The 18,917-nt window shown below is 32.2% G+C and overlaps 1 protein-coding gene across 1 annotated transcript; it reads left to right on the forward strand.

The window, feature by feature from the left end:
• The first annotated feature begins 12,296 nt into the window (after positions 1–12,296).
• LOC124827817 (wax ester synthase/diacylglycerol acyltransferase 4-like) lies at positions 12,297–18,840 on the forward strand. Its single transcript, XM_088092474.1, has 5 exons — positions 12,297–12,572; positions 13,221–13,784; positions 13,894–14,247; positions 17,916–18,053; positions 18,509–18,840. The coding sequence occupies exons 1-5, from the start codon at positions 12,387–12,389 to the stop codon at positions 18,671–18,673; spliced, it is 1,407 nt and encodes a 468-aa protein (XP_087948600.1). The 5' UTR covers positions 12,297–12,386; the 3' UTR covers positions 18,674–18,840.
• Positions 18,841–18,917: the final 77 nt, after the last annotated feature.

Here is an 18,917-nt window from a genome sequence, read left to right on the forward strand (position 1 = left end):
GCCCTTTGTGGACTTAAGTGGTAAAAAACCTTATTCTATTTGATCCAAAATACAAGACCCGAAAATAAATCCTACCTTACTAGGCCCATAATACAAAGCCTAAATAAATCCTAGACTACTTGGTCCAAGTTAAAAGGCCAAAAAATTATTTATACTCTAAAAGCTTCATGATGACCCAAGATGGTCCAAGAGAGAGAATCTATACCCATTTTTCACATATGATTTCAACTCTTCTTGAAAGTGATTGGCCATGACTAGAGAGTATGTCATCAGTATTAGTTAGTCATTAATATTTATTGTGTTGTATAAATAGACATCTTTTATAAAATATAATGGTGTGATATTATTGAATTGTTTGTAAGCAAAAATGAAAATTTACTATATTTAAAAATAAATGATTAAATTATAATTCTCTAGTGAAATTTATCCATAAATACAGACAGAAGCTTATTAACACTTTAATTTAATTATGTTACATTTAGAGTTGTCAAAATGAGTCACAACCCGCGAGTCAACCTGACCCACCACGGGTTTGAGCCTAGTTGGGTTAGAAAAAATTGTATTTTTTTATGCGGGTCAGATTTCAACCGGCTCGTTTAAACCCGGCTCATGCGGGTTGAACCCGTGGTGGGCTGGGTTGGCCCACCAACCCACCTACCTAATTTTATTTTATTAAAATTTAATTTTAATTTTATAAAAAAATATTTATTATTTTGTTTTTGCTTGAAAAAATTATTTAAGTTCCTTATTTTCAAAATTAATTAAACACATGTTGAGAGTGAAATTTGGGAGTGAAATTTGTTTAGATTTGTATTATAGAAAGTTTGTAATTTTTTTTTATTTAAAAAAAATTGTAATTAAGTGAGCTAGTGAGCCAACCCGTGGTGAGTCGAGCCGGGTTCGAATTTTTCTGGCTCATTAATAAATGAACTGGATTGGGTTGACTCACTAAGTGACCAACCCGTGGTGGGCCGGGTCGGGTCGGGTCGGGTCGGGTGGCCTGTTTTGACAGCTCTAGTTACATTTTTATATATTAAATTCTCATGTTAATTAATTCTTTATTTTTTATTCTTTATACTTTGTAGTATTTAGGTGAAAGACGTTCTTGTATTGAATTTTGTTCATTAAATTTTACAACTACCTAAAGGTATATTTCTCTCTATCATAAAAGCATATACAATATTCCAAAATGCGTACCTTAATTCCCATTAATGTGACATAATATATTGTTGACATTTGGATTCTACAAGTCATTTACCTATTGTTGTCGTATTAATTATTCTGAATAGAGATTTGTACAATAATTATTGGTTAGTTACTAGTCATTATAGGGGCCGTTTGGTCATTATCCAAGACTAAGAGATAATTAAATTATTAATTCGTTGATATTGATATGTCATGGTTTAGATTGATGGCCATGTGTATGCTACATTCATCATTATTCATCATTTTGTCAATGAATTGAATGAACACAGAATATGCATCCCCACATATCCTCATCCTAATAAAAATATTGAGGATTTTATAAACTGATTTAATCCAATAAAAACAGAGAACAAAAAAGTAGAATAAACCAAAACTTTAAAGTTAGTTTTTTATAGGATTAGGTCTGTCAATTTTTTTCTTTTAAAATCTAATTAAAATTCCAGTTATTATAAATGTATTTTCACTTATAAATTTATAATATATCTCATATATAAACACTTTTTTTCATAAATATATGTATACAAGAATAAGTGATACCCAAATAATTTTTTGATTAGTAGAGACAGAATATAATCATTACGGTCTCTTAATTTAATTTTAGTAATATAGATTTCAAGAGTTATGTCATTATTTGTTATAAATAGCTTATAAATAAAATAATATTTGGTATTTTAAAATGTTTCCACCATATTTTCTCTTACAAAAGAATATTAAAGCTATATATGAATTGATGAAATCAATATCGCTTTAGATTGTATGGCATAGACTTGAACTCAAACAAGTAAATAAAAATAAGAAAATCTAATAAGTTTAAATGGTTTTTCAATTTGATATCATCCAATCTAATCTGCACCCGAATTCTCTTGTACACATCACACGTGGCTTGTTAGCAACTACCTGTCTTTATTATGTCTTGTTTCACCAATAAACAACCCTACTTCTATGGCATGAACTTGTTGTACAAAATCATGACACGTAAAGTAGTTTCTTTCATAAAAATATATGGAAGAAGTATTTTTAACACCACCCTCTTTTTTAAAAAAAAAAATCTTAATACTTCTGCATTTTAATATTAAAATGGTAAACATAATATTTTAATTGAAACATAAATCATATTACTTAACAAAAAGATAATAAAATTAATTATAAAGTGAAATTATAATTATTTTCTAATTATTCATGTTCATCATCAGAATATCTTCTAATAACTAACTCCACAGTTTCCTCTATTTTCTAATTTATAGTAATATTAATCATAAATTATTTTTTTATTGTATCATTATCGAATTTTTTTCATCTGATAATAAATGTTTTTCACTTATATCAGCAAAAAAAGTCTCTTCATTATATTTGTACTTTTGGTCGTGTTTATTGAGAATCAAATAGATTCTTTACTGTCTAATAGATAGTACTGTAATGTATATTTTAGGTTTTATTATATTCCTTTTGTCTAACTGTTTTTGGTTTACCGGAGCTCTATAAATAGAGCTCCTCTTTATGTTTTCGCAGTATCAACAGTAATACAGCAATTAGAAAACAGATGAAGGAAGAGAGAAAAGGTTACGTTTTACTTACTCTCCTTGTCGCCCTCTTCATTTTTTCCTTCTTCACCATTGTCGTCCGACGCCTCTAAGGCCGCCGGACTGCCTTGTCGTTGCCCTCTTCTTCAATCGCCTGAGAGAGCTCTCTGGAAGTTTCGTTCTCTCTCTTCTCACTCATAGGGTCGTATGCCACGTTTGCTGGCTTCTTTCAGTAAAAGGGTTTTACCCATATCACGTGCCATGATGGATTGGGCCATTCTCTCACCCACATGCTATTGGGCCTCGTTTTAATATGGTATCAGAGCAGGTCTAGTACCTGCTCTGCTTCCGTGCCTCTGCTAATAATCTTGGGCTATTTCTTGTAATCTTGGACTGTTTCTTGGGATACCCTCATGGATCAGGCGAATCAATCATCCAGCCCTTACTATCTTCACCAGGGTGAGTCCTCCAATCCATCCAGCCCTTACTATCTACACCCATGGGAGAACCCGGGTCTCACTCTTATCACACAAATCTTGAACGAGAGCAATTATTCTTCTTGGAGCAGAAGCATGAGGAGAGCTTTGCTTTCCAAGAATAAAGTTAAATTCATTGATGGGTCCATAAAGAAACCCCAGAAAAGTGACATCCTGTTTGATGCATGGGAGAGATGCAACATGATGATATTATCTTGGATAACGAAGACTCTTTCCCCACAAATTGCTGATAGTGTTATATACGTTGATGAAGCAAAAGAATTATGGGATGAGTTGAAAGAAAGATTTTCCAAGGGTGACTATTTCAAGATTTCCGATTTACTTCAAGACATACACTCCATTAAACAAGGAGAAAGAGGGGTGAGTTAGTTCTTCACTGATTTAAAAATCCTATGGGAGGAGTTGGAATTCCTAAGACCCATACCCACTTGCACATGTAAGATACCATGTAATTGTGATCTTTAAAGAATCTCCTTGAAGTATAGGGAAATGGAATGACTGGAGTTCTGCCAATGCTAGCCAGAACATCACTGGACCAAAGGGGATTCAGAGCACACAAATTGCCAATAACAGCAATGTTTTTACTACTATCACTTCATAACAGATGCAGAAGCTTCTCTGAATGATAGACAATGTTGATGAACCAACTCACAAAGTCAATCAAGTTCAAAGGGATGACACTGAGAATAAGCAAGGTAATCTCTCCTGGATAATAGATACTGGTGCTACAGACCATGTGACACATGATAAAATGAACTTTATTACTTTCTATGAAATTAAACCTATCTCTATAAGATTGCCAAACAACACTACACTTACTGTTAAGAATGCTGGAACTGTACAGTTTTCTAAAAGCTTTATCATTTTCAATGTCCTATATATCCCTGAGTTTTGCTTCAATTTAATCTCAGTTCAGAGTCTCATTAAGGACCTGAATTGCAGTCTGACTTTCTCTTCTAAGACTTGTCAGATAAAGGAGAACCATACATTGAAGATGATTGGATGTGCTAACTCTTGGAAAGGGCTCTATTACCTACAAGCTTTTCCTAAACCTGATCAAAGATACATCTCAAAGACTGCTTTTTCTTTTAAAAATGTTGATGTAAACCTGTGGCACTATAGATTAGGCCATCCAGGGGACAAGGTTATAAAACAAGTATGCGAGAATTTTCCCTATGTTAGAATAGGTGCTAACACTGTTTGCGACACATGCCATTATGCTAAACAACGAAAATTGCCTTTTCTAAAAAGTGCTTCTATTACTGCTGAATGTTTTGATATTGTGCATTGTGATATATGGGGTCCTCTCAACACCATCTCTGTTCATGGTCATAAGTATTTTCTTACCATAGTAGATGACTATAGTAGACACACATGGATTTTTCTGATGAATAATAAAGGTCAAACTAGAGATTTACTACAGAATTTTGTTATTAAAATTAAAAATCAGTTCAACAAGGTAATTAAGACCATTAGATCTGATAATGGCCCTGAATTTAAGTGTGTGAATTTCTATAAACTGCATGGCATCAATCATCAAAGGAGTTGTGTTGAGACCCCTGAGCAGAATTATGCTGTTGAAAGGAAACATCAGCACATACTCAATGTGACTCGCGGCCTCCTTTTTCAAGCCAACATACCTAATGCTTACTGGTCCTATGCTGTTGGACATGCAGTTTATCTTATAAACAGGCTGCCTACCCCTATTCTCAATAACAAAACTCCTCATGATCTTCTCTACAACTTGCCCCCTACATATTTAAACCTCAAAACCTTTGGATGTTTATGTTTTGCTTCAACCCTTGAGCACAATAGAGGTAAACTTGACCCAAGATCTAGAAAGGGAATTTTTCTAGGATACAGAACTGGTGTGAAGGGTTATATTGTGCTTGACATAAATACCAAGGAACTTCTTATAAGCAGAAATGTTGTCTTCCATGAAGACATTTTTCCTTAAAAAAATCTGCAAGGCAACAGTGAAAATTCTGATAGTGAAGAGGACAAAGCTGATTCACTCAATGACCTTCTAAGAGATCACTGTCATACTGACAATGACACACATGCCGAATTGAATGTAGCTGACCAAGAAGAGGCACAACAACCCTCTGATAACGAAGGAAACAGTGACAATACAGGAGACAGTCAAGAGATTCAAGGGCACAGAAGGTCTGACAGACCCAGAAGGACTCCTGAGTATATAAAAGACTATGTACATCAGGTCAATCAATCCCTATCTGTGAAGAATGGTTTTAAAACTCCATATCAGATATCTAATCTATTGTGTTGTGATAATCTTTCAGAGAAACATCTAAAATACACCATGGCAGTCACTGAAAATAAGGAGCCCAGGTCTTACAATGAGGCAAAAAGCATGAATGAATGGGGAGAAGCCATGCAGAGAGAGATCAAGGCTCTGCAGGACAATGATACATGGGTTTTAACCCATCTTCCTCCAGGAAAAACTGCTATAGGATGTAAGTGGGTGTACAAAACAAAATACAAAGCTGATGGTAGCATTGAGAGATTCAAAGCCCGTCTAGTGGCGAAGGGTTACACACAGCAGGAGGGAATAGACTATCTTGACACTTTTTCCCCTGTGGCTAAACTGACCACAGTTAGGTTGCTCATTGCTCTAGCTTCTTCTAACAATTGGTTCCTACATCAACTGGATGTAGACAATGCTTTCCTACACGGAGATCTCAATGAAGAGGTGTACATGGAACCACCTCCAGGTCTGAATAACCACAATGAAGGGCAGGTTTGCAGGTTAACAAAATCCCTATATGGCTTGAAACAAGCCAGTAGGCAGTGGTTTGAAAAACTGTCTTCTTTCCTACTATCTGTCAACTATACTCAATCTAAATCTGATCACTCCTTGTTCACTAGAACAACCCCTATAAGTTTTACTGCTCTACTTGTATATGTGGATGACATTGTGTTGACAGGAAATTTTATGATGGAAATCAACTGCATAAAGGAACTCCTACATAAGAGATTCCGAATAAAGAATCTTGGAGAACTCAAATACTTCCTAGAATTGGAAGTGGCCAGGTCAAAAAGAGGTATTCATCTATGTCAAAGGAAGTATGCTTTGGACATACTGGAGGAGACAAGGATGTTGGGATGTAAACCTTCCTCTACTCCCTTCCTAAGTGACACAACCTCATTGTACAAAATGGACAGCTACTTGGATGATCCAGGCCCATACAGAAGGCTAATAGGGAAGTTACTCTATCTTACCAATACAAGACCTGATCTATGTTTTTTTGTTAATTTACTTAGTCAGTTCATGCAATCACCCACTGACCACCCTTATCGTGCCATTCAACACATTCTTAGGTACATTAAATCCAAGCCCTCTGAAGGGCTATTTTTCGCTGCTGACTCTCCCATGCACTTAAAGGCCTTTAGTGACTCTGACTGGGCCACATGTCCCAACACCAGAAGATCCACAACAGGGTTCTGTATCTTCCTCGGGTCCTCTCTCATTTCCTGGAAATCTAAGAAGCAGAAAATTGTTTCCAGATCATCCACTGAAGCTGAGTACAGAGCACTTGCTGCCACTGTATGTGAGATACAGTGGCTTTGCTATCTCCTACAGGATTTTCAAATTAAAGAGTCAAGGGTCCCTGCCTTGTACTGCGACAACAAGTCTGCAAGACACATAGTCCACAACCAGAGCTTCCACGAACGCATCAAGCATATTGAGCTCGATTGTCATGTTGTTCGTGAAAAGGTTCAGGAACATCTCCTAAACCTCCTTCCCGTGTGATCCGACGAACAGCTTGCCGACATCTTCACCAAATTTCCTCACCGCGTCAAGTTCAAGTCTATCGTCCCCAAGCTTGGACTGGTGACCATACACTGTCCAGCTTGAGGGGAGGCTATTGAGAATCAAATAGATTCTTTACTGTCTAACGGACAATACTGTACTGTATATTTTAGGTTTTATTATATTCATTTTGTCTAACTGTTTTTGGTTTACCGGAGCTCTATAAATAGAGCTCCTCTTTATGTTTTTGTAGTATCAACAGTAATACAGCAATTAGAAAACAGATGAAGGAAGAGAGAAAAGGTTACATTTTACTTACTCTCCTTGTCACCCTCTTCATTTTTTCCTTCTTCACCATTGTCGTCCGACGCCTCTAAGGCCGCCGGACTGCCTTGTCGTTGCCCTCTTCTTCCATCGCCTGAGAGAGCTCTCTGGAAGTTCCGTTCTCTCTCTTCTCACTCATAGGGTCGTATGCCACGTTTGCTGGCTTTTTTCAGTAAAAGGGTTTTACCCATATCACGTGCCATGATGGATTGGGCCATTCTCTCACCCACACGCTATTGGGCCTCGTTTTAATAGTGTTTAATCACTTTATTATTAGTTTTGAGAAATTGAGATAGAAAGTATGTGTTGTAGTTTTTGTGTATTTTGAAAGACATTGAGTGGGTGGAGTGAGCAAAGAAGTTATTGAGTTTTCTTTGAACTTTATGGATAGTTTCAATTAAGATTTTGGTTAGTTTTTTTATAATTTTTCCAAAACCCAATATCACTGTATATTATGACAATTGAGTTAAGCTAATATCTTAAAGTATATCAATTACTTACTCATCACATAAAAGATATTATTAAAAAATTGTTTTTGCCAGCTGAATATAATCCAAATTCCGTGGTTATGTCTTTTTTCACTTTTTTTTTATCTTCCCTTCTCATGCTAAACCAGTCGGTGGTGGTGTGGTCGTTGGGTTATCGGGTCATTTACTAAAGATATTCAACGTTAAGTAAGTATTGGGCGTTAATATGGTCTAATAAATGTAGATGTTTGGAGTACGGGTCAAAGTCAATTATTTGATTTTTAATGACTAAAGTTTAAGTTTTGTTCACGAAGAGTTTTTTGTACGTTGAAATTGTTTGAACAGTAGATGATATTAATCAGTACAATATTAATATAGTAATGCATGTTTTTGAAAGTCATATTTTAAAGTTTTATTTATAGTAGTTTTTTATTGGCTTAATCATGATCCAATCATACTTTATATTAGATATATTGATATCTTATCTTTATCTTTTATCTTTTTTTAGTTTGATTGCTCTGAATCGCTTTCAAGTTCATCGTGTGTGGTTACACGTTCCATCTCCTCTCAGGCAGTTATTCAAAATGTTGATGTCGCTCTTTTTCCTCTTTCATGTGCCTGGATTGGAGAATTTGATTTTTTAGGGTTTCTCTGTCCTGTTCATCCGTAGTTTTTTACATTGTTGTTTCTTTTGACTTCTCTTTTGTCACTAGTGCATTTGATTCGTCCACATATGTTTTTTCTTCAATGACAAAGATGTCTTTTGTTAGTTTATTTATAATCATGGTGGCTTTTCAACAATGGTCTCTTTATCCACTAGATGTCAAAAATGCATTATTAATGGCGATTTGCAAGAAGATATTTATACGGAGCAACCTCCCAGATTTGTTTCTCATGGTGAGTCTTCTAACTTGCTATTTCATCTTTTATGTCGTCTTCTTAAATCATTAACAATTTGGTATCACTCGAGTGCTAAAACAAATATTTTCACTAAGTCTTTATTGGTTATATTAGTAACAAGCTTGGAACATACAATTTGAATGTACTAACTTGAGGTAGAGTGTTAGATATATTAGATTATTAGATATCTTATATGGATATCTTATTTTTATCTATCTTTAGTTAGTTTGTTATTATTTCTAATTTGGACTTAGCTCGTATTCCTTCTATTATAAGTAAAGTACCTTGTATGTATATTCAACATAAGGGAGATTAATTCCATACATAGGTTTTATTATATTGAATTAGGTTGAATGGCCAAGTTGAATGGTTAAGGCCGAACGAGGCTAGGTTGAGGCTGAAAGTGGCAAAGCCCCCGTTGAGGCCGAACAGTCGAGTTATCAAGATTAAAAAGTCGTCAGGTTGAGACAAAACGACCGAGTTGTTAAGACTAAAAAATTAACAAGTTAAGGCCGAAAGAGACTAAGACGCAGATGAGGTTAAACAGGAGAGTTGTTGACTGAAAAGTTGACAGGTTAAGGTTGAATGAAGCCAAACAGGCGAGCTATTGTATGAAAAGTCGATAGATTGGAACTAAACGAGACCAAGACGTAAATGAGACCAAACGGGTGAGTTGTTGACTAAAAAGTCAACAAGTTGAGGCAAAAAAAAAAAGAAAAAATGATGCTAACTTTCAACATTTTAGCAATCAATTTCTCTATTTAATTTTCCTATTGGTGAGAATATTTGTAAGGTATCAAGTTGAAAATTGAAGATCCTTGCAAAAGATGAATGTTGTGTGATCGTAATGACTTTTTAGTGGTAGCCCTTGTAAATTCTGGAAAATTTCCTTATAGGAATATAACACTTGATTCACTTCAATTAGTATTACTATATATTGATCCATATGCCGAATTCCCATTAATTACTTCAACCAAAATAACTCATATCTCCTTGCTGCAATTCAGTGATCAATCTTTTGAAAGAAATAGAAGTGGTAAACAGAGTTGGATCTCCTACCACTTGACTTGATTAACACCTCCCCCAATAGTGAGCTTTAGTTTGCTAAAATCAGCTTTCACCTCTCCCAGACTAAGTAGTCATTCAAGGCCTAAAACCACATCATCCCCTCATATGTCAAAGATGAAGAAATCTTGACATATCTTTAAACCTTGAATTTCCAACACTAAATCTGTGCATCTCCCTTGGCATTTCAGCTTCCTCCCATCACCTACTTCCACCACATACATAGAGGTCTTTACATAAGTCAACCCACACCTTTTTATCAAATCTTTAGATAGAAAATTATTGAAATCGCATAGTCTATCATTACAATAATCTGTTCCTTCCCAATGCATCCACAAACCTTCCATGACTTCTTAATGGTCATACCAGTCAATCTGAACATAGACAACTACATTGTTTACCCTTCTTCCTTTTGAATCTCCCCATCTAGCACTTCCTCCAATCTTGCTCCTTTTCTCCTTATTTATGGGATGAAAAGTCATTTTGATTGGACCCAAATGTTGTAGTATATGATATCTTTTCCACCACCCCTATAATCCACTGATTAAATTTTCCATCCCCTCCATACGTTCATTCTGCTCCTGCTTTTTCTCTATCACGTACTAATTCTTGAATCAAGCGTTCAAAGGTTTCTAATCTTGAATTCATTCTGGTGTTAACAATAAGCACCTACGCTGCTACCACAAGGCCAATAAGACAACTCTAAATACCAGTTGATAGAACACCCAAATGTTTTAAACAAATTGGCCTTTCAAGAAGACCTAAACTTTCCCACCCTTTTTTCCTCCTAAACTCCATAAAATTGAAACTAACAACACCCTACACACAAACTACTTATAATAGTATGTTTTACAAGGTTACAACCTAGAAAGTTATGCTCGACAACCCAACTCAACATCCTAGTCTAACAATCCAGTTCGACAATATAACTAGACAACAAAGCTCAACACCACGTAAAAGATTAATACTTTGAAGTTTCACTTAACTTATAAGAAAAAAAATTCTTCTTCCAATTTGTGATAAAGAAGTTTAAGTAATTTTTAATATTTATTTTATTTCCTGTCTTTTTTATCTTTCATTAATAGTTTAAATATTTATCCAAAATTTTGGTTTTCAGCTATATGAAGTTAACCTTAGTCCCACGTTGTTTGAGACACTTGTTTCCCATTGATTCCTCACACGCTGAGTGCTTTAACCTTGTTTCTACGAGATTCACCTTGTTATTCTTCTCATATTCTTTATTCTTTCTTTTTGTTTTTGTTACTTTTGTTAGTGCCGAAAAATAGGTTTCGATTGTATTTTAATATCTTACCTGCTATACAACAAACAAGGCCTCAATAAGAAGTCTTGTTTGTCTTTTTCTAATAATATATATATATATATATATATATATATATATATATATATATATATATATATATATATATATATATATATATATATATATATATATATATATATATATATATATTATGTATTTTTTTTTCTTATTAAAAGGAATAGAATTTAAAAAAAAATGCTGTTTTATTCCTTAGAAGTCTTTCTCCCATGCCGTGGGACGTAGATGGATAGCGTAAAGGTCATAAGTGTATGGTTGTACCTATCTTTACCACACCACATGTCTTCTGACTTTCCATTTCATTTGGAGGTACTATAATACTTGTTTTTGGTCTAAATCTAAAGAGTAATTAATAATAAACTATACATTATAATGTGCCATAAAAACACACAAATGTACACAGAAAATCGTTACCTAAAAAGGACTACGACATCCTGCCCTTAAATAAATTATTTTGTTTTCTATATATTAAGAGTGCCTTTAAATAAACCTAAAAACTACTTTTTTTAATGATATAGCTTTTAAGATGTTTTTCTAGATTAATTTTCTTCAGCTAACACTAAAAAAATTCACGTGACTTTATTGAAATTACCTTTTTAAAATACAATCTCGACAAGTTAACCAATAATATTTCTAACTACGATAATGCTAAACTTTGGTGGAAACAAAATTTGATGAAAACGACACTTTTTTTTTTGTTTTTGTTTCATTAATATTATAGCGTAACAATTTTGTATTTTAAATTTATTTTCAAACTATGGTTCGTCATTTTTTTTTTACTTTTTCTACCGGTACATTAATTGTATATATCCGTACCAGTGAATACACTTTTCCATTCGGGAAACTTTCTTTTAACAACTTTCCATGATAATATTTTGACAATTATTTAAGTCTCAGTTTTTTAATGCTGTATTTAAAATATTTTTAAAAAAATTATTTAAAATGAACCAATAAATTTTTGACATATAATTATTGTTAAAAAGTTATTAATTTTTAGTTGTTAAAATATCATCATCCATTCCATTATGATATAAATGCCTCAATAATAATTATTGGCAATGGCATTATTTGAAACTCCAAACCCATACATTTTTCATCAACAATGTGAAAGCAATTGATTTGCCACCATCATTAATATGAAACAGGAGTTGGCACTTCTGCATCTTATCTTATACAAACAACAATGCTGCTGCTATATATTCATCATATGGTTTGGTTTGGCTTAGCATCCAAAAACAACATTTTCTCAAGTCTTACAATTTCATTCTCTTTTTCATACACAGAAACTGTAGCTCAATGGATCAATTATATGAAGAGGTTGAAGAACCAGTGAGTCCGGCAGGTCAATATTTCAACAGTTCTGTGATATGTTCGTATGTTTTTGGCTTTCTTGAAATAGAAATTCCAATTGATGACTCAATGACAATACCTTTGATTAAGGATGTCTTCCTCCCCATCAACCCACGTTTCTCCTCTATCATGGTTCTTTTCTCTTCCATCCTTTACTATATTTTCTTCCTATAATTACATTTTACATTTATTTTGGGAATATAGACTTTGGTTTTTTTAAAGTATCACATGCTAACATGATAGCACAGATATGATCCCTCGCTTTCTTTCTTTTAGAACATAAAGAATGTCAAATAATGATAAAGATACAAAGTAATTCTTTTAAGTTTTTCAAAAATAAAATAAAAAGAAAATAATAATAAAAACTCTCATAAATTAAATATGTTTTTAATTTATGTGAAATTATAATTTATTTATATCCAGAACTTTGATATATATATTTTTTATATATTTTGATTCTTAAATTTTAAAAATAAATAAAATATATAGCTTTTTAAAACTAATGATATCAGTTTTTTTCAATTTTTTAAATTATGTTTCAGGTTATTTGAGTTAAAATTTGTCTAATGATATAAATAAACGTAAATATTATCTTTTAACATGTTAAAAAATTTAATTTAAATTAAAAGAATTATATTTATTCATTTTTTAAATTTAAAAATAAAAAACATAAAATAAAGTAAGAATTTTAATTTTTTATCAAAGTTTAAATACTACAAAAACACAGTTAACTGTTACTAATAGTATGTTGTGATTGATAAGTTGATTGCTTCACAACAGATAAGAGACGAAAATGGTAAAAGGAGATGGAAAAGGGTAGAAGTGAAGCCTGAAGAGCACGTAAAGATTCCGAAATTTCCAGAATCTGAATTGTATGATCAGTATTTTGATGAGTATGTGACAAGGATTCTGACTGAAAGAACACCTCAAAACAAACCACTGTGGGAAATTCATATCATTAAGTATCCAACCAGCAAAGCTGCAGGCACAGTAATCTTCAAGCTGCATCATGCTCTTGGAGATGGCTACTCCCTAATGGGTGCGCTTCTTTCTTGTCTTGAAAGAATCGATGACCCTTCTCTTCCACTAACTTTTCCTTCAAGAACATCATCAACTTCACAAGCTTCAAAGAAAAACGTGATTCAGAAGTTACCTTCTTTTGTCTCTTCCTTTTTTAGCTCCATGTCAGATTTTGGATCAAGCTTAGTGAAGACAAGAATGGTTGTAGATGACAAAACACCAGTAAGATCTGGATATGAAGGAACTGAGTCCATGCCTTTTGTCTTGTCAAGCATATCACTGTCTCTTGATCATATCAAAGCAATCAAAACCAAGCTTGGAGTGGTAAGATTAGATCATTCAAAAGAAGTTCTTACTGGTTTCTTATATGACTAATGAATATGGTGATTGTCTGAAAAAGTTGATTTATTTATTTATTTTTGCATGCATGCAGACGATAAATGATGTGATTACTGGGATGATTTTCTATGGGATTCGATTGTACATGGAAGAGATTGAATACGTGGCTAGAAAAGCAAAATCGACTGCTGTGGTAATGCTGAACACAAGAAATGTTAAAGGGTACCAATCAGTGAAGGAGATGCAAAATTCAAAGGTGAAAGGTTTATGGGGAAACAAAATTTCTTTCCTACAAATACCTATTCCAAAGCTAAGTCAATCCAAAAGCTATAACCCTCTTGAGTTTGTTTGGAATGCCAGAAAACTTATAAAGAAGAAGAGACGTTCTTTCAGTGTTTATCTCATAGGTTTGCTCTTAGATTTGGAGATGAAACTAAAAGGCCCCGAGGTATGTAGCTGTTTAAATTTATAAAAATACTTTAGCCTTCTTTTCACTTCTTTTTAATTCATTTTATTAGTATATATACATTATATATATACATACATACATACATACATACATATATATATATATATATATATATATATATATATATTTGAAAAAATAATATAATGATTAGAATGTGAGATTAAAGTAATTTGAACTAAAACTAAATTATAAATTTTGATTTATTACAAGGTGTGAAGTTGATTTTAAGCTTAATTAAAATTTTAGTATATATTTCTGTATTTTTAATTCACTTCTTATTAAACAAAATTAATTTATTCATTATTTAAAATTTTATATTTTTCAATTTAGTTTTTTTTTTCTAATATTTTCATTAATTAGATAAAATGGTTATTATTGTTACATCCCAAAAATATAGTTTTTAACTGTATAAACGAGTCATCACAATTTCAATATAACAAGAACAATTGACAAAGACAAGAAAAAATAAAGTAAGGTTTAGAGTCATCCAAAATAACTATAAAAGCCAACTTTGTACAAATTGGCTATACAAAACTATTAACAATATAACTATCTAATGCTACTACACATCAGTTGTTCCTCCGTCTAGTGTCTGCTCCAAGAAAACTTCATCTCTCTCTAATCACACCCATTTGATGATCATAGCAAAGAAGAGACACAAAACATACAAATAGAAACAAAAGCAAAAGGGTAAGCTAGGTTACAAAACAAGTCATATATCATTTATAACATATATATATATATATATATATATATATATATATATATATATATATATATAACATACATAAATCCAAACATCTTAATATATGAATACCTAAACCGATTGTCCAGACTTAGAATAAATGTCAAGCTATGGCGGGTTTCACCCTACCACCCACACAAGGTTAGTTTATTATCGCGTCATAGGCCATATTGGAAGCACCTAGATAAAGACATTCTGCTACTCTCACCACATGCGTTAAACCTCTCTATGTGAAAATGTATGACCATTAGAGTGTTAAGAAAACTCCCAAGACTAAGCTACTTGCATTCATTCTAACATACTTGAACTAAACCAAGAAGTTTCACCTTGGAACTAACCATACAAACCTTGAAATCATATATATACATATGTCCAAACATTTCCATATTTGAATACCAACATATATCATCATTGATTGTGCATCAAAGTACTATAAACCACCAAAGAAGTCATCATAAAGAAATTAAAACAAAAGCATTGAAGCACATAGGGAGGCGCTCAGGCACCCAGAAGCTTGCGCTCAGTGCCCTAGCTTTTGTTTCCTCACACTCAGTGTCAAGAAGTTGGCGCTCAATGCCCTGGCCATTGGAATTGGGCACCCAGCACCTTGTTTGGGCGCTCAGGCTCTATCAGCAGAACTCTAACCTTTTTAGATTGTTTCTCCCACTTATCCCACAACTTCTAAAGATCCCTGAGACTTTCCAAACCTTGAGAAAAACCCTACTATAACTCAAATTAAACCCTTGAAACTCAATTTCACTCCTATAAGTTACCTAAACTCAATTTTAAACTTTTTATCCCCTATATCAGTTTACCAAATGCATAATAAAAAGTATAATTACACTAGATAACACAACACCTCCAATTGTCCACAGCTATTGTGTTTCAAGTTCTCACCCTATAAAACCTCTAATTTGTATTAAAACACCTAATAACTCACTTTAGACTGTTCCTAATAGTTTTACACTAGATTTTTCTCTTTTAACTACTTAGACAAGTCAATATATAGCTAATAACAGACTCTCAATGTCTCAAACCAATTTACAAACGTTACCTCAAAATTTCACTACTAAACACCTCGCTTTTCACACCAAAACACTACAAAACTCTCCAATGAACTTACCATATTGTTTCATAATAGATTTTTAGTCAAATAACACCTCAAACAAGTCCTAAATACTTCATAACAGCTCCTAGACAATTACTATCTCACCTCAACCTCTATTTCACAAACGCATCCATCAAAACCACTTTTTTTAGCATAAAAACTCAAGAATGTAACCACCACTCACTACGAACACTTAAATTCAATATTTCAACCACCAAACAACTTCATCACACCCAAACATGATAGTATCAAGCATCCAATCACACAATTCCAATTGTACTCAACATCATACTATCAAAATCATCAATTAAATATACATAGTATACATAAGATCATACCAACTTCTCAAAATCATCTATAATTCATAGAGATACCAAATTTATAATACAAATATAAACTAAAGCACAAATTCTAACTTCCCATACCTCACAAGAAACCGACTGACTTTAAGAACGTTCCACTGATTGCTTGAAATGTAAGGATTTTCTAGGGGAACCTACGAAACATCGAATTGGAGACAAAAGGAGTCCTTAGGACCTCGATTTACCAAACAATCAAGGAAGAAACATATATACTACATGCAAGGAGTGATTCTTGGACAAAATCACAAACTGAGAATAGGCAGAAACAAGGATAGAAACTTACTTGCTCTATTCTTGAAATTGATCAGCTAGATGTGAAGATAACTCAATTGTGATATCCTGAAAACTTCTTGATCATCAAACAGATGATCAATCGATGATAAATCTTAAAGAGATGTGAGAGAAAGAAAAGAGAAAGAATTTTACAGAGATAGACCGTGTTTTAAGTAATAAGACGAGTTTAGAAAATACTATTTATATTATTTAATTATTTTAAAATAAAATAATCGATCTCATTATTTTAAAATATCTACTAACTCTGATACCCTGTTTTTTTAGGTTCTTACAATTATCTTATCATGTCATTTTGAATAGTTGTTTCCATGTATTAAGAAAAAAAAATTGTGTTTATACACTACGATATAGTGATTTCAAAACAACTAACTTTTACTATTTTGTTGAAAATAAAAAAGAATAACAAGAGATTGTTGGAGTCACTTGCATTAATAGTAATGATCAGGATAATCTCTTGATCATTGTAAATGTATATAAATGTTATTGAATAGTATGCTTTTATTATTAAATATATTTTTAATAAAAATAATAAAAATCATTTGTTATTTTACATTAATCATGATATTATTTTATTAATTACAAAAATATTACATTTTTAATCACATGAAAACAAGTAAACCAAAATGACAAGATAAAATAATAATCATGTCATCCATTTAATATAAAAATAAAATTAAACAATAAATACTCAATTCAAAATAAAAATAATAATATTCAATAAACAAAATAAATTCAATAGAGACTAGAGAAATAATATCAAAATTTAATTAGGTGTTACATGCTGTTTAAAGAGAATGAATCCTTTCTTTAAAAAATAATATATATTTCTTGTTTTCCAAAATAATCATAAACTAAAGAAAACATAAAACCTTATTAAAATTTGAAGCTAGGTTGAATAACTACCAATAAAGTAAATGACTTTTATTTCGGGGAAAAAATGTGTGTGAAACAAATACAAATCAGTTTATATTATTTAATTACTTAACTATTTCACATCAAAATCATTTCTCAATTTGTATAAACTATACCCTAAAACAAGCCGTATATATAGCATGAAGAATCAGCCTTAATTATTAGCATGAAACGTGTCTGCTATATTCTTTTGAACTGCTCTGATAATTTTATGTTGGTGTCTTAGGCTGTGGCTAAAATCATCTACAAGACTCTAGGAAACTGCAGTGTTGTTGTATCAAACATTTTTGGGCCATTGGAACAAATGGCTCTGGCAAATCATCCCATAAGTGGTTTATATTTCACTATGACTGGTGGACCTGAGGTATTTATTCAACTACTCTTTTCTTTTTTAGACTTAAATTCATTCGAGAAATTTTGACACATAAGACATTCTTCTTCTTTTCTATTTCTTTTTGTAAAAAATTATGAAAATTCACTTTTTTTATTTTTTTATAATCATTTTACTTTTATAATGTATTTTTACTTTTATAATGTATTTCAAATGAATGCAAATGTATCTTATTCTATCATTGCTTAATTCATTTACATAAAAAAAATACATCAAAATCATTAATTTTGCAACGGATTTTGAGATTTTTATTTTTCTTTCACGTACCTTTAAGTATATTTTCATATGTTAAGTGAAAAATATTTCAAAAAACAATTAAAAATAATAATAAAGTTACACTAAAATTACGTGATTTTTTTTCGAAAAAAGTTACTAAATCCGTCAACCTAACTTTTTAGGTTGTAACATGTTTTTTTGTGTGTTGACAGAATATAGACATAACTATTATGAGCTATGTGAAAGTGTTGAGAATCACCTTCAGAACACTAAAGGGATTCATTGATGAACAGAAGTTCAAGTTTTGCATAGAGAAAGCCTTTGATGTGATATTCAAAGCTGCCATGGAGATTTCTCAAACACCCAATAACAAATAATTGAGACAAATATATTTGTGACATTGTCATTGCACAATGAGTCAAACATTCAAGTTAAAGCATGTAGCTGCTGATTTATTGAACCTTAGTTTTTAAAACATTGAATCTTCCCTTTCTTTTTATGAAAGTGAAATATGAATGCTAATTAAGGCAATGAGTTTTTAAAACATTGAATCTTCCCTTTCTTTTTATGAAAGTGAAATATGAATGCTAATTAAGGCAATGAAGATATAGAAATCCATTG

This window comes from Vigna umbellata, chromosome 6 (genome assembly GCF_029865625.1).
Source record: "Vigna umbellata cultivar VRB3 chromosome 6, Vumbellata_1.0, whole genome shotgun sequence".
NCBI lineage: Eukaryota > Viridiplantae > Streptophyta > Magnoliopsida > Fabales > Fabaceae > Vigna > Vigna umbellata.